This window comes from Pimephales promelas, chromosome 7 (assembly GCF_988280905.1).
Source record: "Pimephales promelas chromosome 7, fPimPro1.hap1.1, whole genome shotgun sequence".
Classification (NCBI taxonomy): domain Eukaryota; kingdom Metazoa; phylum Chordata; class Actinopteri; order Cypriniformes; family Leuciscidae; genus Pimephales; species Pimephales promelas.
Window position 1 is genome coordinate 41,217,366 of NC_142775.1, and position 22,620 is coordinate 41,239,985.

Genomic DNA, 22,620 nt, shown 5'->3' on the forward strand with positions numbered 1-22,620 from the left:
GTATTTCTGTCATATAAAAGGCCTGGGGATTTCCACTATGATTATGATGAAACTTCTAAAAATATATTCTATAACTGAATTAGGGGCACTTTCAACATGTTCAATCCCAAACTCACTAACAAATGAACACATGTATATCTGACTCATAAATGCAAACATTCTCTGTTTTCCAACATGATGGAATATCCAAACATTCTTACATCAAGACACATTTACTGGAGAAGCAACATTACTGAAGATATTAAGTCTTGTTTAATGTAAAATTATCGAAATTTAGAGAGTTTACGCATTCAAATCCTTTCCCCCCCTTTAAATTAAGTTTAATTTTCAGATTCACTGGCAGATTTTTTTTTCTAATTCTGAGCATAAACTCACTAAATTTAGATTTATGTAGAAATCAATTACCTCATAGTTCAGGCGAGGACACGCTGTGTCGCTCCGGCCCCTCGGGGCCCCTGCTCAACTCGCCTGTGGAGACTCGACGCTTCAGTGATTCAAAAAACTGAAATATACTTATAAATGTACATTGATTGATCTGCAAGCATGATATTTGACAAAAACATTCTTCTTAATAAAATAGAAATATAAAAAATTCTGAATTTTTTATTTGGAGGACGGAATAAATAAAACACATTGTAATTTCAGACTACAATTTTTTAATAATAAAAAAAAAAACGACAACCTTGATTAGCATTCTGATGGGTGAAAAACATGTAAGAGCAATACTTACATTAGCATACAACTTCTACTATATAAAAACTATGAATATATTATTATTATTATTATTATTACACATTTGCTTGGCCAAGCAGAATATAATGAAACAAATAATAATAATAACAACTTATTATTGTTATTGATCAAACTGGCAGATTCCTTTATTTCGACCAATAACAACAGTAATTTTTTTTTAGTTTTTTGATAGCAATAATAATAATAATAATAAAAATATATATTTTATGTGGACATAAAAACTACACCCAATAAAAAATTATTGGCAAAATGCTGTTTTAATAATAATAAAATTAATTATTATTATTTAAATATTTAATATTACTATGTGTAGAATTAGTTTTACTCTGAGCATGTTACTACTTTCCAAAAGTATGCCAAAAACCCAGAACGGAAAGTGCATTTGTCAGTGAATTTCAACAAAAGACGTGGTTGCGTTTATACATATGTACACGGACAATATAACAGAATCAACCAGAAATATTTTTTTTAAATATTTTTTTACTAGTGTGATCAGGACACTATAGTTCATTTATGTGAGTGAGGAGAGCAGAATAAAGTAAACTGAGATATTATACACAATAACTCTTCCTACAGTGACTATAACATTAATAAACATTAACGACTCCTCCACTATGAGCTGAAGTGTGTTTTCTGTAATCGCTAATGCTCTTTTCACACACACTGAACAACACGAAGCATTGCTTGGTCACTGGTTGAGCTAAACTGGTATTAGTTCAATTTACCAGCTGACAGATATTCAACATAATTCATGTGTGAGAGTCCAACAGAAGGACGGACAAAACCAGTCAGATATCCACTGAGTTCTGCTCAGATTTCATAACTATAGCCAATAAACTGATGATGTGAGAAATAAATTTGTATGCATTAAGGTTTGCCTGTGGTGTTGTGCCGAGTCACAGAGTCTCCTGGAAGAGCTTGTTGTACTGCTGCCTCTCGGTGGACATGAGGCTTCGGAGACTGAACCAGAAGTATCTCTGCGCTTGAGGGTTCCTCGGCCACTCCAGGACCGACTTCTTATACAGTCGCTTCCTCAGTTTGAGGTACTTCGAGTGGCAAGGCATTCTCTCCAAGAATATCAGGACGATTACGTCATTCCTTTCGTCCATGAGTCTCTGGTGGGCCATATAGAAGGCTGTCCTGAAGCTCCCGCTCTTGATATAGTGTCCCGTCAGGATGAACACGGTGCGCTTGCTCAGCTGAATGCTCTGGGACAGGTTTTCAATCAGAGGACAACCAGGCACCCAATCCCGCTCCTCCAAACACAACTGCATCCGTGGATCCCCTTTCTCCTCCAGGTGAATGCGTAACTCCTGCGTGACCCACTCGTGAACGGCTGGATCCGTCGTATCGTAGACCACGAAGGCGTCGTAGACGGTGCTGTTGGACGACAGTCTTCGGTATCCCTTGAGTTTGGCCAAGCAGAAGTGGTAGATGTACCACACATCCCAGAAGAAAAGATGGCTGGAGATGGTGAGCGTGAGAATGCTGAGAATCACCGAGGTCAGAAATATACACAAGATGATGGACAGGGAGTTGTGTTGGCAGGCTTGCACGTTTAGGAAAATGACACTCTGACCTTTCTGGGCACTCGGCGAAGAGCAGGTTACGTCGGTCGCGAGGCGCGGGATGTTCACCGAGGTGCGGTTGATCCATCGGACGAACCACGTGGCGTTGCAAGAGCACACAAACCGGTTGTTGTTCAAGTACAAGGTCTGCAAGTGGTCGATAACGTTTTCCGGGAAGCTCGATTCTTGGATGAACTGGATGCGATTGTAACTTAAATCCAAGACCTTGAGGCTGAATGCATCTTTCAGGAAATCCCGAGGCAGTTTTGCAATGCGGTTATCGTGTAGGACAAGAGTTTGGATTGATTTAGTGTAGTTACTCAGGCACGTGGGAAGATCCGTTAGCTGATTCCCACTGAGGTCTAACAGCTGTAGGTTTTTAAGGTTTTTAAGACCCTCCCATTTAAACGACTTCAGCTTGTTTTTAGTGATGTAGAGTTCTGTGAGGGTCTCTGGAAGACCTTCGAAAACCCCTTGCGGGATGAAGTTCAGGTTGTTTTGAGAAACGTCGAGAGTCTTCAACGCCATGAGTTTCTTGAAGTAGTTGACGTACCTCGTGTCTCCGTCCCTCCACAACATGTCAAGACGGTTGCCTTTAAACTCCAAATGTTCCAAGGAAAAACTCTCCATTTCGGTGTTGGTGGATGTGGATATCTGGTTGTCGTTCATGATTAGTTTTCTCAGCTTAACCAGGCTCTTTGTAAAGTTCAACATGTGAGTTAAACCCTCAGCTACGAAGTAATGGCTGTTACGGCTGATATCCAGAACGACCAAGCTGCTCAGCTCCTGAAACGCTGTGGAGAACATCAAATCCAGGCGATTGTCGGAAAAGTCCAGGTATTGTAAGTTCTTCAACTTGACAAACTCGGAGCCGTTCAAACTCTGGCTCATGGCGTTCCCCGAGAGGTTCAAACACCTCAGCTCATCAAGATCTAGAAATCTGGAATGAAGGAAAAAGATGTTATTCCTACTGATATCCAACGTTTTCCCAAAAGAGCTACATTCGTTGTTGAAAGGACTTGTAATCCAGAGTTCCTTGTCCTTGTACTTGCAGCTGCGCGCATATTCGTCATAGAGGAAATAGTGGATATCCTTCACTTGTCCATTGTGGTACTGGGCACCCTGAAACATCGGGGAACCGTACTGTTTTTCTCTGCGGTTTGAGTGCGAAGCCGCGTATTCTCCTTCAGACGGCATTGAGATTTTGTTGTCGGACAAGTTGATGATCCTGAAGCTTTTCAGCTTCTTCAGGAGACTGAGGTTCGCTATTTTGATGAAGTTGGTGCCGAGATCAATGAATTCCAGGTCGTTCAATTCAGTCAATGGTTTGAGGTCTTCCAGTTTGAGTTCTTGAAACACATAGCCTCTGATTCTTAGGACCCTTAGAGATTTGAGACGGTCGAATGATCTTGAAAGGTTGAGCGATGCGGGATACACCTGGAGCTCGAAGTTGAAAGACAGATCCAACTCTTCTAGAAAGGGCAAAAAAGAAGGAAAAGAGGCGCATGTTATCTCCTTAGCCAAGAAATTGCTTGAGAGGTCTAGAAGAACAAGTCGTGTCAGGTTATGAAACCATTTTGAAGGTATGTTCGTTAAAGAGTTACTATGAAGTCGAAGAGTCTTCAGGTTGTTCAGAGTCTTGAAGGAGTCCGGATGTATCTGAAGGGGAGCATTATTTGGGCATGGAGTGCACGGGAAAGGTGCATTATAACAGCGGGGACAGTTCCCACTCAAGTCCAGTATTTCCAACTCTGTCAGGTTCTGAAAGTCCTCGTCCGTTATTGTCTGAATATTGTTGTTGTAAAGGTACAGCTCTTTTAGGCTTGATGGAAGTTGGTGTGGGATATAGGACAAGTTGTTAGACTTCAGAGAAAGCAAAGTCATCTTGCCAAGCTGCACAAACGCATCCCTTTCAATGTTGTACGACCTGTTGCACGGGTTCCTGAAGTAGCAGTTCTGGCCGAGATACAGCCTTTGGATGTTAGTCAGTTCTGTCAAATTCTCCTTCAGAATTGAAAAGATGCTATTGACCTCGAGACTCAGGAGCACTATGTTGGGAGGAAGGCCTTTGGGAATGCTGGACAGCTGGTTCCCATCCAGGTAAAGCGACCTGAGGTTCTTGAGCTTCCAGAAGGTGCCGTTGTCGATCGTCACGCTCTGGGTGCAGACGCGATCTTTGGGGCCGACTTTGATCGGTACGCAGTTGCATCGCAGGTCGATCTCGGTGATGTTGTGCAGTTCGTGGAATGAATCGTTCCTGATGTGGGGTATGTGGTTGATGGTTAGTGTCAGGTTGGTGGTGTTCGTTGGGATTCCCAGAGGAACTTCGGTTAGGTCTCGTTCAGTGCAGTTGACGCTGACCTCGGTCCCGTTATTAGCCTGAGAAACGTCACACTTCAGACTTTTCGGGTACCATTCAGCTGCCGTCCGCATAGAGATGAGACCGGCAAAGATCATTAATATCCTCTCTGACACCTGAAAGAGGAAGATACAGTTAAATAATTGATTATTTATGAGTTTTACAAGAAAATACACTTTAGTCTTTAAATTTTGTTTAATTCAATGTGTTTCTTGCCATTCCATTTCTACGTTTTTTTGTTTTGTTTTTGAAAGAAGACTCATCAAGCTGAATTATCAAAAATACAGTAAAAATTGTGAAATATTATTACAATGTAAATCATCTGTTCTCTATGTGAATATAGTAAAGTGTAATTTATTCCTGTGATTTTCAGCATCATTACTCCAGTCTTCAGTGTCACATGATCCTTCAGAAATCACTCTAATATGAGGATCTGATGCTCAAGAAACATTTATGATTATTATCAGAGTTTTTCATACTTTTCACATGTTATTTTAGTGTTTCAGTTGTGCTGCTTCAGATTTTTGTGGAATATTCACATATCCATTCCCCCAACAAAAAATCAGTTCAGAAAATGTAAAAATATATTATTATTAAATAAATTCTGAATATAAAAATATGAATACAACAAAATATATAACATTATTTTCCATGAACATACAATTTTTCTTTTTTTTTTTTTTTGCAATTGCACTTGCAAAATATGGAAGCCTGTATTAGACCACTCATGAATATGATTACTTAATATTGACGTCATCACATCCCTTTGCAACCAATTTGCATCCTTTTTGTATTTCTATTTTCATTTTGTTTCCATGTATTTAACTGTACCATACTGTTGTTTCTCCTTTTTGACCTCACAATAATAGTTTTTCTTTTTTTTTTCTAACACTAGCAGTAACTATCTCAGAGCATCTTTGTTTTGACACATTATCATTATATGAAATGAATTGATAAGCGAATATTTAATAACTCACCATCTTCATCAGACCTGGAATCCTTCGAAGGCGAAGCTGGTTGTCCTGTACTTTATGTTGTACAGAGCCTGTGTTACTAGCAGAACAGGTGTTACTAACCAATGATAGAGACCACAGAAAGTACAAACACAAGTGAGAGTGAATATATTTAAACATAACTTCCCCTTTATCTTATAACAAGATTGTTCTGAACCTCTTTTGTTTTGATTCTGCAAGAGATTATATAACTCAACTAAACAACTGTTATCCTGAAGTGTTGTCATTGTATAAATTATATTCGATTTCAACAATATTGTCACTGAAACACCATAAAGAGGAACAATATTGCTTCCATCGGTTTTCTCAAGGGACGAGAGATTATGCAAAACAAGGTCAGGAGTTTAGCGAGTTCTGCTCCGGTTTCCGAATAAATGAAAGCTAAAGCACAAGAAGTCAAGCACTCCGATTATGAAATGTAAAACATATTCTTCGTCCAACACAAAAGTAGTTTCTTCTGCACACCAGGAGAGGAAGAACATCACTTGCAGGATATTTATCAATGATACGACTCGTTAGAAAAAGAAAGACAGTACGATATCAGTGCCCAAGCTGAAATATTTAATGAAGATGATTCAAAGAAAATACATTACGCTTATCATTTAAAATCAACAAGAATTCAAAATCGACATTCCCGGTCTTGATTCATCCGTGCTCATTATTCCGAATAATACGATTTATCATCGAGCGCAGAAATGTGTTGGACAATCATGAATTCCTGATTGTCCAACACATTTTTGCGCTCGAGAACACGTCAAATGACGGAACTACATGTTGACTTTATGTTGTTTGCATTAGCCAAACAGCAAATTAAACAGTGCAAGTTGCGAACATAATTACAGTATTTATAGTGGCAAAAATGTTTTATATAATTTGACAGTTATGACGACTGAAATAAACACATGGAACAAAAAAGGATGCATCCATCAAGTGGTGTGGTGAAATATCGTCTTTTAAAAATTCTATGTATTGTAGAATACTCCCTTTTCATTTTACATATTACACAAAATATACACAAGCACTGTTATCACAGTGTTGCAATGGCCAGATAATCTTGATGACACGTGATATCATATGGCTTTACTATGGCTAAATGAAAAGCAGTGACTCTCGACGTTTGGCCATTGCTAAAACAGCAAATGTAGTTTTGATTTGGTCAGCAAAATAACTTCCCGAAGCCTCGACGCCAAAGAATATAAAGTGACTTCCTGAATCGCTCCAAGTACTTTGAAATGTCCTTTCGCAGCGTAAAAAAACCAGAGCATAGACCCTGAACATGCAGGCTTGAGAACTCGCACACAACGCTAAAATAGACGTGAGCAAGAGTCATCCGAAAGAGGAAGAGATGGACTTGCCTTGTTCCAATGCTCGATATAAATGGAAAGGTTGTCTTGTGGCAAAGAAGTGCTGACGTCAGTATGTCAATCAATCACTCACGCTTCGATTAAAGTCAACAAGAAATCAACATTTGCCCGACTCACTTTCTTAGTGCACATTTGCTGCAGGGATGACGTGTTTTTGTAGCATAAACCCACAAGCGAGTTGCACGTAATTTAGCACGTAAAGCCATGGATTAAAAGGCTGAAATTAAATATTTTCATATTTTATTCTAAGATGTAAAATAGGCTACATCAGTAACACACTCATATGATTTTTTTCAAGCTTTTACGTTCCTTGAAACTCATCTAGCCTACTCACTAGTCGCTTTCACAGTTTATAATCGCGCAAACTATTCTAACTCGACCTGTATGGGTAATGTCTGTAATAGAGACTGTTTAATGAAGCTCAGAGGAATCTTTTGAAGTTTTAAACACAAAATGTGGAATATTGATATTCATAATGATTTTAAAGATATTTTAAATGTGAAATTAAAACCGCCAGTAGGTGGCAGCAGTGATATGAGTGAGTCACTGAATCATTCACTCAACCGATTTGTTCAAATAAACGGATGATTCATTCAGAAATGCATTTGACTCTTAATGAGTGAGTCATTGAATTATTTAAACTATTTATATCGGCGAAATAGAGCTAAAATAGGCAATACTGTGTCTGAAATTTAATATTAACTTTTTGTTTCTTCGACTGTTGTAGGAAATCAATATCACATTTGTAATCATGCTGATATTTGAAGAAAAAAAAAGACACTCTATGTGTGATATTGATTCACTATCTTAAATGACATTAGTAACACTGTGATTTTTCAAAGCTTTTACTTTCCTTGAAACTCATCTACACACTAGTCGCTTCCACAGTTTATAATCGCGCTCTTGCAAACTATTCTATCGCGAACTTTCAGGGAAAAGTCTGAAATAGCCGGTGAAGGTTGATAAAGTCATGCGACGGCGGTGTGGTTCGTTTATAGCCTATGTTTAGCTCTTGCGCCGACTGTATTTAGGCTTCAAAAGTTGTGTTAGTTTACGAAGATTATCTTGATGAACAAAACGTGTAAGCTTTGGTCTGCAGAAATCCAAAAGGAAAAGTGTTATTTTGATGCAAACTTACAAAAATATGGCATCACTGCAGCGCTAACAAATAACAATAAATCCCTTTTCTTTTTCAGCCACCAGACTCCATCCATGCTCACTCTTCACAATCCAACAAAACCCCCGTGGATGCAACTAAATATCACGGTATGGAAGTAAAATGAGTTTCATGTTGACTTTAAGAAGGGCAGGGTTGTGATCGGCTCGGATGATTATGACCATCTGTTGCGGTTTCCATAAAAAGTGTCAATGCTCCCTGAGCCAATAGTTGTCATGTAAAGATTCCCTTTCTGCCTCCAGAGCGGGGCGTCCGAGGCCGAGAGCGTCCCAGACCTGCGATCGCCTCTGGTGGACCATAGGAACCCGTGCTGTGATGAACATGGACGATTCGTGAGAGTAGAAGATCTTCGGCTGTGTCTCCGTATGCAGTGTGCTAGACTGGGGAGGGAAGAGAAGAGAGGGATAGCATTATGTCTCGTAATTTCATGCGTCTGAATCTCCTGATATGTTACGGTAATGACGTCAGTGATAATCCCGCGAGCGACACTGGAGAAACGCTCTACGCTAGCCTTAATGGTCCAAACCAGGAAGTTCTAATTAAGACTTAAAATATGCAAAACACCAGATGAAGGTTAAGCGTGTCATTTCTGCATTAGAGTATAGAACGTACAGTATAGAATTCTGTTTTAGCTCAACATAATTACAGCTCAACATTGAATATTTTCACCTTTAAATAAAGATTAAATATCAATCTGTCATAGGAATTCACCACCTTTAGTATGACACTCCAAAATCAAAATAGTGCTTTGGTTGCAAGTCACGTAACTAGTCAAAGTGCTTTTGTGTAGTGAAGGAGTGTGGACTCATTGCAGCATCAGTGAGTCAGCAGCGCCGCGACTGATGGACCGGCACAGCCGTGGAGGAGCAGTTCAATCAATGATTATCAAATAGAAAAATATGACAGCAGTAAATGCACGAGAGGACGTCCTCAAACGGTGCGTCATCGACAGAGCAATGACAACTGAGAAGATAAAATACTGCAATATTTCAGTTACAGTTTGCCAGACGTAGCGTTGTGCAATATTCACATAAAAAAATCAAAGTACATTTAAATAGATTTTTTTTTTTAATGGGCAATTTTAAACCCAATCTGATTAAATGTATGCATCATCATTCGTGTCAAATTCTTACATTTAAAGGTGGAATACCTAAGATTTTTGCATTAAAATACCCCAAAATCACAAGGCCAGTGTTATATAATTAGTTAAGATGATAACTTACAATATTCCAAATGTTTCAAACAATGTTTAAATCGTGAGAAAATTGAGATTTTAACCAAGGAAACGGGGCTGGGAGTCGCTAGTCAATCGCGTCATATCCGCGTTACCTCGGTTTCCGCTCGTACTGCGTGTAGTCCTGGACAAATGCGGAAGTTGTAGTTGTGCGTTCGCGTCTATCAAGCAACAAACATTAGCTTGCTTCGCGCGTTTGTTATGGAATGGAGCACAATTATTCTTTAGCGATTGCACCTGGTTCTGTCGACAAAGACAAGTCTCATAAACGCAAACGTCAACGAACGGGTCAACCAAACGAGACACAAGAAGAATTTGGGACAAGAGAAATAAAACCAGCTCAACATCGGTGTGGCATTTCCTAAATGGAGAGAACTTCGTGAAAAACTCGAACTAGAAAGAGACGCCGATCTTGCATGTGTTTTACTTGACAGGTGAGTAAAACCTCAAATTTCATGTCGGTAAACGATGCAAAACAATTAGTATTATTGTTAGAATGTCTTCTTGTCTATGAATATGATGTGAAAAATCGTAAGGTCATATTCACAGCGAATACTGTTGGCTGTATCTTAGAGAACGTCGTTTATCTGAAAAGTGTTTCAACCGTCCCGGCTCTCTCCTAACATCTGTGATAATAACTAATTTACTTTTAAACCTTTTTTTTCTTGCGGTTATTTCAGTTTAATGAAACGTTAAACGCAACAGTTATAGAAATCGAAATTTACCTCATCCATGACAACTAATTTTCGATTCCCGTCTGACTGATTTATCCACGGTGGAGTTGAAAACAACAGTTCCCATCATTCCGCGTTCCTCCACGGCATCATCAAGCAAAGCCGTTGTTGTTGTTTTGAATGTAGCGCCCTCTAGCGGCACAAAATCTTAGGTATTGTAGCTTTAATAAAATATAGTTAGATTAATAAGACACAACAGTGTCTTACCAATCAAATTAAATCAGTCGCATTTACACAGACAGTTTAATGAAGCTCAGAGGGATATCGTGGACATTAAACATAAAACGTTGAATATTGCTATTCATAATGATTTTAAAAATGAAGAGACTTCAAATGTGAAATTAAAACCGCCAGTAGGTGGCAGCACTGTTAATGAGTGAGTCATTGAATCATTCATTCAACCGATTCGTTCAAACAAACAGATGATTCATTTGAAATGCACTTGAGCAAATCATTGAATCATACATTCAATCAGTGTCGCTCAGAGACACAAAACAGTCCTGTGTCTTTGTTTGGAACTATTTTCGTAGGCGAAATAGAGCAATTTTGAGTCTAAAATGTAAGTCACTTAATATTAACTTCTTTGTTTATTGAACGGTTGTAAATCAAGATCACATTTGTAATCTTGCCGATATTTAGAGTAAAAAAAATCGACACTCTACGTATGATATTGATAAACTATATTAAATTATATAAATATAAAAGACATACAGGGGTATTTTTGCCCCCTTATCTGGACAATTGAGGGCATTATAAATGCATTAGGTTAGCTAAATGTCAGCAGAAACGAGCAGCACCAATGATCATGGGTTTGATTCCCAGGAAAAGCAAGAAATGATGAAATGTGTACCTTGAACGAAACGTAACTCGCTTCTGCCGAATGTGTAACTCTGAATGTAAATGCAAGTACCTGTAGTTTCTCTGATCTTGGGCAACCTTTGGCATCCCTCCCGGCCCGACTCGGAGCCGGCCTGTCCGTGGTGTTTCCGCAAAAACGTTCCATCTACGCTCTGGCCTTTCAGAGAGGACTCGGCGTGCAGATGGACGCTATCTACCGTGCACAGAGGAGAGTCCATCGGCGTACTGCTTCCCGTACTGCAGCCGGCGTCGATGGACGAGCACTGGGAACTCTGCAGGGAATGATTCCCCTCGCTCTGTAAAGACGACAGCCTTTTGGACAAGTGGTACTCGTACAACCGCGCCACTTCTTGTTCGGAGGAAGCCGGCTTGCTCTGTTGGGGTTCGTTCCGGGATCGCTCGAGCAGATATTGTTCTTTGGCGGGGGAACTCGTGTTCAAGTCCGTTGACTCCTCCAAAGTGGCTTTTTGCGCTACCCTGTCTGCGTGCAATGGACCGCTGTCGCCAGCCACTTCGGAGTAAATGTGCTCTTCGGATTTATCGTTCCGAAGCATATGCAATCTGTGATTGCTTTCGTGAAATGCATAAGACATCCTATCCCTGTCGAAGGGACTCGAACGCTGGGAATCTCGTCCATTGAAGTTGTTGTAGATCCCGACAAGTTCTTCTGATTCTGCGACGTTAATCTGACAGGCTTCCGCATCAGCGCTCGGTTTCCCCTCCTCGATCTTCGGCATTCCCATCATCACATCCCTGTGCATTTTTTTGAAGTAGTCCGTCAACGACTTGGTTTCCATCGTTTCCGGCTCCATCTCGAAGTGATCCGAGTGAAGCGCGGAGGACTGGGGATCGTCTAGGGATCGACACGGCACCAATCGAAACTCGGTCTCCTCTTCGGCTAGAGTTTGGTAGCCTTCCGCCGTGGCTACCAACATTTTCAGAGAGTTTTCGGAGAGTTTCTGAGCCGCGGCCAGCTCTGAGCTCTCCGTCATTTCGGAGGAATTTGTCTCATTCCCAGAATCAGAAGAGGACTCGGGGCTAAAGGACCGAGATATTTCTACACCTGTGTGTCACAAAGAGACAAACATTTTAGCCATCACGCCACACGTCCTGTATACTTTAAAATAGTTTATTTGTACAAAACGTTGCAGGCTATGAAATGCAGCATAAATAATGAAATACATCAACAAAAAGGATCCACAAATTATAATGAGATCACATGTACATAGCAAACAAAAGAAATGCACACCACACACGGGGCTCGCGTCGAAGACAATGGAGAAACAAAACCAAAATAAAAGAATGGCTGGAAGGTCCTACAACGTCAATGAATAAACGTTACTATAGTGTAAGAACCTGAACTATTGTCCGACTGTGGGTGAGACTGTTCCTCGGAGGCGGCCAAGGCCTCGAGAGCTTGTAGTGTGGAGACGACAGCGTCGTTGAACACCTCCTCGCTCCCGCCCGCCACCGTTGGCACCGAGTCGATCAGCGACACGGGGATGTCGTTTTTGCTCTTCCGGTCTTGGTGGTCGTCTTCATCCGAGCTGTCCCTGAACCCGGGCGGCGGAGCGGCGATCGCCAAGTTCAGCGACTCCAACAGGTCGTCGTTGTCCTCCTCGTCGCCCCCTTCAGGAGGCGGAGGGAGCGAGGTGAGGTCGATTATGTCGTCGCTCGACTCCGAGAGCGACAGGAGAGAGTGAGCTTTGTCCTTCATCTCCCCCATCATCATCATCATCATGTCCTCCTCGCAGCTGATGTCGTCGTCGTCTTCGGCGTCATCCGTAGTCTCGGCGTAGCAGATGTCGTGCAGCAGAGGCTCCTCGATGCCTTCCGTGGTGCCGAAGATCTTGGCGTCTCCGTAGACCATGTGGGAGCCGTACTGGAAGCCGTCCACCTCCATCGATGCCTCCAGGGGCTTGTAGTCCTTCTGCTGCGCGTACATGTACCGGTGCTCCTCCAGCACTTCTGGGATGTCCTCCATCAGTCTTTGGTATCCCAAGTTCTGCGGGTTCACGCACTCCAGCGGCGGCTCGCCAAATATGAAGGACACCTTGGCGCTTCTGGGCGATTCTTGAGGTTTGCCTTTGGGGACGCTGAAGTAGGGCTGCGGGTGCACGTGGCTTCCCCGGCTCGCCCTCTCCGCCTTGTCCTCCACGTGCAGACGATGCGACTGGTGGATTTCAGAGACGCTGGGGGCAAAATCACACTCTCTTCGCCCGCAGACGGGGTATTCGGCGTGGGGGTCGTCGTATTCGCCACTTGGAACGTAATTCCAGTCGATTGCCTGGTAGTTGTGCTTGATCCTTGAGTCATGTCCTTAGACAAACAAACAGAAAAGAAGATGCCAACGTCAACGTTTCAGCTTAAATCTTTTTGACTGGAAAAGGACCCCTAATGTCCAATATATTATGCCCTATTATCACTGCAAAACATGATGTTCTTCCTCAGTACTTTTGTCTTGTTTTCCGGTACATATCTATTTCGATGATCCACTTTAAACATTATTTCGATAGTCACTTTAGACGTTCTACTAATTATAAGTAACTTTTCAACTACTTAGAGAGTATTAGTATATTATAGTAGACTGTCAGGTTAGGGTTCGGGTTAGGAGAATAAGTTTACTTGTAGCGCCGAGTTACTTATAGTCAGTTGGGACCAACAAAATAAAGTGTTAGCAGATATTAAGCTGACAGTCTACTAATCCTCTAATGACAGTTAGTTGACATGTAGTTGAAAAGTTACTTATAGTTAGTATAATGTCTAAAGTGGACTATCGAAATAAAGTGTTAAGGCGGGCGTACACGGTGCGTTTTTTTGCAATTTTACGAGCTCGCAGATGATTTTTTTCACTCGGGGGAAATCGCGTGTAAATCGGTTATGCTCGCATGTCGCGGCTCGTATCGTGTGCGAGGAAGATACGAGCCGAGCCGAGCACCTCTCGACCTCCCGATAATTTTTAAGCATGTCGAAAAAGTTCGGGAGCTGTCGGCTTGCATTCGCGAGGTGTATGCGGTTGAATGAGCCGATTTGTCGATCTATCTGAATTTGACCAATCGGGAGCTGAGGAAATCCACAGAAGAAATACGAAAATGGTGTGGACTACTAGAAACACTGCTTCAATTAATGTTTTTATGATGACTTTGTGAAAGGTTAACTAAACAGCATCTGCCGTGTTCCTACTGGCCAGTATTTGGCATATTTCCTTCTGAAACAACTGTAGGCTATGCTATTGTTTTTGATAGTGTTATACATTTCTTACAGATTCTTACACATCACGATGATCATTAGGCTATGTTTGTATCCTCCTAAAAGCAATAACAGTTTGTCTACAGCCTAAGCTTTTTTTTATTAATGCCGACAGAACAATGTTGCCAGATATTGCTACGAAAAACAAGCAAAAACTAACAAACAAAGAAATTAGCCTATATAAAAATCCAAAATAAGTTCAAAGCTTGTGTTTTGAAAATAAGATAAATATATTACGAACCACTTTAATAACTTCCTAAAGCGTGACATTAATCCAAAAAACAAGTCCAGATACTGGCACCTTTCCATTATGTGGATCTTGCAACACGGGATCTGGCACCCGCGCCCTCACTCTCACAACGCGCTCAAGCTCACTCAAGCCCCGTTCACGGCGATAGCTTCTCGGAGCAAAATGAATTGCAAACGCTCACATGAGGTGGTTTAAACGGCTAATTAATCATTCAGAGAGCTTGAAATTTATTTTTGAATGTGTAGCCTACCGTAACTATGTCCGTCCGGACGTCCGTTTCGCGGTGCTGAAAACGAGCCTATAGCAAAATAACCACGGCTTGTATCAATGTTTTATATGCAGTTATGAGAGTTTTTAGTGCGGAACTTTGTGCGATTTCTTCGGAATTCAGCAGGTCGTAAAATCGTGTCGTATATCACTGCCTCCATACGATTTTTGTATAAACGCACTCGTAAAGTGTGCCTGGGCATACGATCTTCCGACCGTCAGAATTCGTACCGTGTACGCCCGCCTTTACCCGTTCTTCTAACTACAGTACAAGTAACTTTACAACGGCAAGTTGCTTAAAACGAGAACGAGTCAATCTTGTTTTCTTTTTGAATAAAGTTTCTATGACTACATTGGCAAATATTTGTCCGTGTTTTAAGCACAAACTTTGATAATTGTTTGACAAAAAATCTAGTAAACCTGTCTTGATTTAAGAGCTTTTAGATATTTGTGCTGGAAAACGAGACAGAAACACATCATCGTTTGCAGTGATATTTGATGTTTAGTCAAGTATTTCTGCTGCAATTATGACAAAGATGCTCAAAGATGAAAAGAAACTGGAGGTATTGGTAACGTACATCAAATTGATTCTGTAAAAAAGTTGCCGTTTTACATCAGTTATGAGGTGGAAAAATTATCTTGATTTTAATGTGTTTTTAGCATTTTAATTAAGTTTTTTTATATCAAATAAAATTTTGCTCTTATATTCTACATACACTATTTTTTCCTACTGTATTCACGCATTTCTTGATAGTTCCTTATATTCTATTTTTCATTATGTATGTATAATTAACATACAGGTGAAACTCAAAAAATTTTAATATCGTGCAAATGTTTTCAGTAATTCAACTTTAAAGGTGAAACTAATGCAAAGTGAGATATTTCAAGCCTTTATTTGTTATAATTTTGATGATTATTTCTTACGTATGGCTTGAATTTGGGGTTTTCATATCTGTAATCCATATTCATCAAAATTATAACAAATAAAGGCTTGAAATATCTCACTTCGCATGTAATGAGTCTTTATAATATATTAGTTTCACCTTTTAAGTTGAATTACTGAAATAAATGAAGTTTTGCACGATATTATATTTTTTGAGTTTCACCAGTAACATATTAAGAGAAAGCGTCACACTTGTACGTTTGCCTTAAATGCCGATAATCATTACTCTAAACTGTTATATGTGCAGATGGCATATACTCTTACCCGCAGCGCTGCTGTTGTTGGCCATGTTGAAGATGGAGCGCCGTGAATCGACCAGCAGTCTGTAGTAGCCGGCCGTCAGACACGCCAGGTTCATCGCGTCACTCGACTCCATTATAAGTGTGATGGGCTTCAGGAACAAAGGATTTAACAATCAGAACATAAACCAGAGATGTCCCTACAGGTAAGATGTGTCCTAAACCATCATTAATAACAGTGCTAACAGACAAATGTGTTGTTTAATAAATGCTTTTAATTTATTAATATTAATTATCAAAAATATCCACCAGATTGTGTTATTTTAGATGACACCTTACAATACGGACTCATTTGTTAATGCATTCCCAAACATGAATGAGCAATGCATCTTTACAGTATTTATTAACCTTTATTCATCTTAGTTATAAAAATGTTTGTGCTGATCTCAGTCCATTAACTAATGTCGACTGATCTTAAAAAGTTGGAGATTAACATTAGAAAAGATTAATACATGCTTGTTCACTGTTAGTTCAGATTAATCACTGCATTAGTATGTGCAAATATCTAAACACTCTTAAATCAAGATTTACTGGAGAAGGGAAATGACTGAAGATATTAAGATTTGGTTTCTGAAAAATGGTGTTTAAAACGAGCAAATCTCCTGTAAAGCTGCTATAAAATGTGCTATATAAATAAAATGAACTTGAACTATCTGCCAATGAATAATCTTAATTCAAAGGGAAAATTATTTTTATTTTTATGACCCCACTGGCACATATTTAATTTCAATATTTTTTTTCAGAAAACACATTATATCTTTAGTCATTTTGCTTCTTCTCCAGTAAATGTGTCTTGATGTAAGAAGAGAACAGCGTTATTGTCAAGTGTTACCGTATTTTATATTATATACAGTATATAATTTGTTTTATAAAACTTTCGAGAACTACGGATTATTAATTCCTGTTTTCATTATTAGAATTAGATTAAAGGGATGATGGAAAAAAAAGGGATATAGTTTGTAAAAACTCTTGTAATTCACGTGGAGGTCTATAAAACAAAACCAAAAATGTGTTATACTCACAAAATCTCTGAATGTCATTGCAAAATATGCAGCTCTGGGTTCGATCCGACGCACCTTAACATCCAAGACGTGGAGCTCGACGCGCACGCTGCGCTCGTCCTCGGTGAACATCTCGATGCGGTTGACGTGGCTGAAGTCGGCCAGCAGAGCCACCAGATTGGTCTTGGTGTTGATCACATGACTGATGCCGTACCGCGGGCCCACGAGCAGCGTCACCTCCGTGTGTTTCTCTCCTTGCTGTCGGGTCAAGGAATTTTATGGTATTCAATTATATTTACGCTGTATTAATAATCCATTAATTCACTTTTTGACCATAGACCATGGAAAATTTAATTTACGACTTTAATATATCATAAATCTTGAATGCTTTTGAGCACAGACTGAAGTTTGGTCTCTTTTTAAAGAAAACACGTGGCAGATTTTTGCTGAAGTGAAAAAAAAAACAACAACAGAATTTTACATTTATTGTTATAAGAAATATTGAAACAAAACTATTTTATATTTATATATGAAATATATATTTTCAAAAACACGTTTAACTCTAAAACTGCAAGAAACTCAAATCCATAAATATAAACAAGTTGTTTTACAAATCTGAGTTGATATCTCACATTTTTTCACTTTTTCTAATCATGTCCATGATTGTTTTTATGTTCACACAGCAAGTGCCAAAATCATTCCGGTGAAGCAAACAATTCTAAAAAAAACGTGTTTTATTTTTAATTTTGGCCGATACCGATAATTATTTATATTTGAACGCTGATAACCGATATATCGGCCGATAAATCTAAATCCACATTTATATATAATTTTTTAGAGCCTTATTACAAAAACAAAAGCCTTATCATTAAAAGGCACGTCCCAAAACACACAGTTATGATGTTCTCATTATAATGTTAAGTAGCCGATATGACAGACTTGTATTTCCCGTTTTTGAAGAGATTCTAATAATTTCAAGCATTTCAACTCCATCATGTTGATCAGTGCGGATCTGAAGGAAATAATACATTAATTATCGGCTTTAATATATCAGACACATTTTCTTATCGGGCTGATAACGATAACATTAAAAATGTAAGAAAAGTTTTAAATTTAAGATAAAAAGAAAAGTGTCTGCTAAGTGAATATATGTAAATGTTCCGCGATAATAAAAGCAAAACTAAAAAAACCTAAGTTGCATATATGTAAAAGTGTAGTTTGTGATGTTCTGCTGATTGTCCTGATCTGCGCGGATGTCCCGCGGCTCAGAGAGCGAGTGTGTGTGTGTGTGTGCACTTACGACCAGCGTGGATTTGAACACTCGTCCTCCGTACAGCCGCAGATCGCTCAGGTACTTCAGGTAGTGGACCTTCGCCTGCAGCGCCGTCAGCTTCAACACATGTGAAACAGTACATTACATCTGATCTGATTATATCTAGAATATCAAACAAAAGTTCATTCATTTCAATAATTCAACTTAAAACGTGAAACTAATTTATTATATTTCAAGCATTGATTTGTTATAATTGTGATGATTATGGCTTACAGCTTATGAAAACCCCAAATTCAAAATGAGAATATTGTGAAAAGGTTTTAATAAGATGTAATCCATAATCATTACAATTATAACAAATAAAGGCTTGAAATATCTCACTTTGCATGTAATGAGACTATAGAATATATTAGTTTCACCTTTTAAGTTGAATTACTGAAATGAATGAACTTTGAGTTTCACCTGTATATATATATATATTAGGGCTGTGCAAAAATTAATTGCGATTAACCGCATCCAAAATAAAAGTCTGTGTTTACATAATATATTTGTGTGTGCTGTATATAATTATTTTGTATATATAAATACACACACATGCATGTATATTTGAGAAAATGTGTTATTCATATATAAAATATTTATATTTATATAATATAGATTATGTATTCATATATATATATATATATACACAATGTAAGCGCAAATAATTCTTAAATATATACATGCATACATAGGTATTTATATATACAAAATAATTATATACAGCACACACAAATATATTATGTAAACACAGATTTTTATTTTGGATGCGATTAATCACAATTCATTTTTGCACAGCCCTAATATATATATAAATATATATATATATATGTATATATATGCACCGATATTAAAATCTTGGCCGATACCAATAACCGATAATTCTTTATATTTGAACGCTGATAACCGATATATCGGCCGATAAATTTAAATCCATATTTTTATATAATTTTTTAGAGCCTAATTACAAAACCAAAAGCCTCATCATTAAATCCACGTCCCAAAGACACAAATATAATGTTCTCATTGTGATGTTAAGTAGCCGATATGACAGATTGTGTTGCACTTTAATGTATTTCCCTTTTTTGAAGAGATTCTAATAATTTCAAGCATTTCAACTCCATCATGTTGATCAGTGCGCATCTGAAGGAAATAATACATTAATTATCGGCTTTAATATATCAGACACACTTTCTTATCGGGCCGATAACGCTAACATTAAAAATGAACATATATCGGCCGATATGGTGGTCTGTCTATATATATATATATATATATATATATCTTGAAATAATTCATTGAGATAATTCATTCATTGTGTAATTCCTCCGCTATCATGACAATCCGACTATATTTCTTAATCTGAGATGCGTGGAGGAATCTGGATTCTCAACGGCAGCTTGAGATCTGGATATGACATGCACATTCACCTTCTTCCCAGGAGGCACCAGGTTCTGGTTGGTTTTGAGGATGTGTGTGAGAGCTTTCTTGATGTTCTTCTCCTTCATGCTGGACAGAACCGCTGGAGGCAGAAACTGGGCCAAACCCCATTCCTTCCTGAGGACACACACTCGGGTCAGACTCCTCTCTCTATTCACATATATTAATATACACACATGCATGTATATTTACCAAATATTGATATTTATATATAATATAAATCTATATACAGTATATACATGAACATATGAAGAGTTCAGATGCAAAAGCCTCTAAATGCCATTTGAAATTTTCTTCTTTAATGATGATTTTTATCAAACTTGTATATTTAAGTCAATTAATAGGTAATTATCATTGCCATTTAAGTGAAATTACTGAACTTAAATATACAAGTTTGATTTTTTTTTGCATCTTTTGCATCTGAACTCTTCATATTTCTTAAATATATGCAAGCATTTGTGTGCATTTATATATATAAAATAATTATACACAGTGCACCCACATATATTATGTAAACACAAACTTTTATTTTGGATGCGATTAATCGTTTGACAGCCCCACTGTAACGTCGTTAGTTCGGTTTATTTATTGTCTTTCTTTGGCTAGTAGAAGTTCTGAATGGCCGGTAAGTTTAAATTCCCGGGTGTGTGAAAGCCTGATGTTGGAGTGTGTGTGTAGTCATCACTGTGTGTGTGAAAGCCTGATGTTGGAGTGTGTGTGTAGTCATCACTGTGTGTGTGAAAGCCTGATGTTGGAGTGTGTGTGTAGTCATCACTGTGTGTGTGAAAGCCTGATGTTGGAGTGTGTGTGTAGTCGTCACTGTGTGTGTAGAACTCACTCGATGTACTTGAGAGACACTTTCTGCGTTTGCTTGGTGCTGAGCGTGAGGATGTACATCTGAAGAGCCGCCAGACGAAGAGCCGTGTCGTATTTGAGCTCGGAGCCGAAGCGTTCCTGAACCACGTCCTTACAGCTCTACACACACACACACACACACACACACTTCAGCAGGAGAAACACTCTTCTCTTCTCAGCAACAGAAGTGAATCGAAACTAACTTTATCTGGACAGTAACTGTATTCTAGATCTGCTGTAAAGTCTCTGTGACTGTAATCTCCTGTAACGCTGCAGTGAAACTCTACACTGTTAAAGCGCTGTGGAGATGAAGGAGACTCCACTTTAACATTTATACTCTACACAGAACTGCTGTTTCTGTCTCGTTCTCCAGCACTAATATCCAGACACATTGTCTGGAGGAGCAGCGAGACTGAAGAGATGAAGCGTTGAGGATAAACTGCACCTGGACGTAGAGGTAATCGAAGGCGACGGCGTCTCTCCTCAGAAGATCCACCGGGTCCTTCGGGAGAAAACTGATGCGGAAAAAACATTTCATCTTGTGTGATCCTGGTCTCTGAGTGACCTGAGAAACAACACCGCACTGTTACTCGATATCTACATCCATCATCCATCCATCCATCACCAATCATCCATCCATCCATCCATCATCCATCCATCATCCATCTGTTAGTGCTAGTGATGTGACACTGACCTGCATCAGCATCTCCTGCTCGTGAAGAAGCATCAGTTTGGTTGCAGATCCGTCCATCTTGTGCTCCAGCATCAGAGAGAAGTGCTCGATGCTTTTAATCGACAGCTTCTCTTGCAGCGTCAGAATAACATCCTTTCAAACAGAAGAGCATCTCTATTATTCCTCTCAGCGGAGACCAACCACATCCACATCCACTTACACTACCTACCGGACAATGTTTAAAAGCGGCGTTAATTTGATCAAAAATACAGTAAAAATGTGAAATATTATTATAATGTAAATCATCTGTTTTCTATGTGAATATACAGTAAAGTGTAATTTATTCCTATTTATTCCTATTTATTTATTTTATTCTTATGGTATTTTTCAGGACTCTTTGATGAATAGAAAGTTTAGCATTTATTTGAAACAGAATCTTTTGTAACATAAATGCCTTTACAGTCACTTTTAATCAATCTACTGTAATGTGAACAAAAGTATTAAAATATAATCTTTAGAACAGTAGTGTTTAACATGAGTGTAAACATTGCTTGCTATTACATCATATATATATGTGTGTGTTTGCCGACCGTTAAATCATTATCCGGCTGCCTCTACAATGTGGCGGCAGTGATTTGTGAATGAAACACTTTTGCTGTGTTTTAATACCTTAATGGAGGTGTTGCAGTCAAACTTGAAGGATTTGGTTTGTCCGTTTTCCAGATACACCTTCAGCACGTTTGGCATGAAGAGCAGAGAGTTATCCTTCACCGATTCCTGCTCGTGAGTTTAATAAATCACAAACATGAGCCTGCATCATTTTAACAAATAACCTCTCGTGGTGCCACTAATTACGAAACACTGTAATGCACTGTTAATAACCAACACAGTGATTTATGTAACGTGTGTCGCTCAATAACACTCTCACCAATCCTCTTACGTTCATCACCTGACTCACAATCCAATCAATCCCAGAACCCCACTGTGTTTTTCTCCCTGAATATCAGAAATGTCACATTCTCCAAGCCAAACGTCTCGTTTTTCACTCACCGGCACTTGTCCGTTAATAATGACTTCTTCAGCAAAGCGCACTTTGACCGGGTTGGATTTCAGCTTGGCCTTTTTAGCCGCACTGATGAAGGCAGATTTGGGCGACTGAAGGGGAATAACAGAGGAACAACGTCACCGACATGCCAATGTCATTTTTGGTTTACTTGAAATAAAATAAACATTAACTGAAATAAAATTTGAAGGAAATAAACAGGTTTAGA

General features: G+C 39.0%; 2 protein-coding genes across 6 annotated transcripts in view; both read right to left on the minus strand.

Annotated features, from left to right (window-relative positions):
* Positions 1-633: 633 nt before the first annotated feature.
* tlr7 (toll-like receptor 7) lies at positions 634-6,168 on the minus strand. Its single transcript, XM_039671470.2, has 2 exons — positions 5,658-6,168; positions 634-4,796 (listed from the first exon to the last, which is right to left on the minus strand). The coding sequence occupies exons 1-2, from the start codon at positions 5,811-5,813 to the stop codon at positions 1,650-1,652; spliced, it is 3,303 nt and encodes a 1,100-aa protein (XP_039527404.2). The 5' UTR covers positions 5,814-6,168; the 3' UTR covers positions 634-1,649.
* A 72-nt stretch (positions 6,169-6,240) lies between these two features.
* frmpd4 (FERM and PDZ domain containing 4) overlaps positions 6,241-22,620 on the minus strand; it is a 55,625-nt gene continuing 39,245 nt past the window's right edge. For 3 of the 5 annotated variants that reach the window (XM_039671466.2, XM_089133521.1, XM_039671468.2), the window contains 12 exons: positions 22,400-22,504; positions 22,019-22,126; positions 21,371-21,502; positions 21,122-21,241; positions 20,660-20,796; positions 19,812-19,938; positions 18,370-18,459; positions 17,145-17,327; positions 16,034-16,160; positions 12,417-13,379; positions 11,113-12,123; positions 6,241-8,614 (listed from right to left, as the gene is read on the minus strand). In XM_039671466.2, coding sequence (XP_039527400.2) covers positions 8,610-8,614; positions 11,113-12,123; positions 12,417-13,379; positions 16,034-16,160; positions 17,145-17,327; positions 18,370-18,459; positions 19,812-19,938; positions 20,660-20,796; positions 21,122-21,241; positions 21,371-21,502; positions 22,019-22,126; positions 22,400-22,504 — 3,108 coding nt within the window. In that variant the 3' untranslated portion in view covers positions 6,241-8,609. Of the gene's footprint in view, positions 8,615-10,968; positions 12,124-12,416; positions 13,380-16,033; positions 16,161-17,144; positions 17,328-18,369; positions 18,460-19,811; positions 19,939-20,659; positions 20,797-21,121; positions 21,242-21,370; positions 21,503-22,018; positions 22,127-22,399; positions 22,505-22,620 lie in introns of those variants that run through there. The other 2 variants (XM_089133519.1, XM_089133520.1) reach the window with 2 other exon arrangements.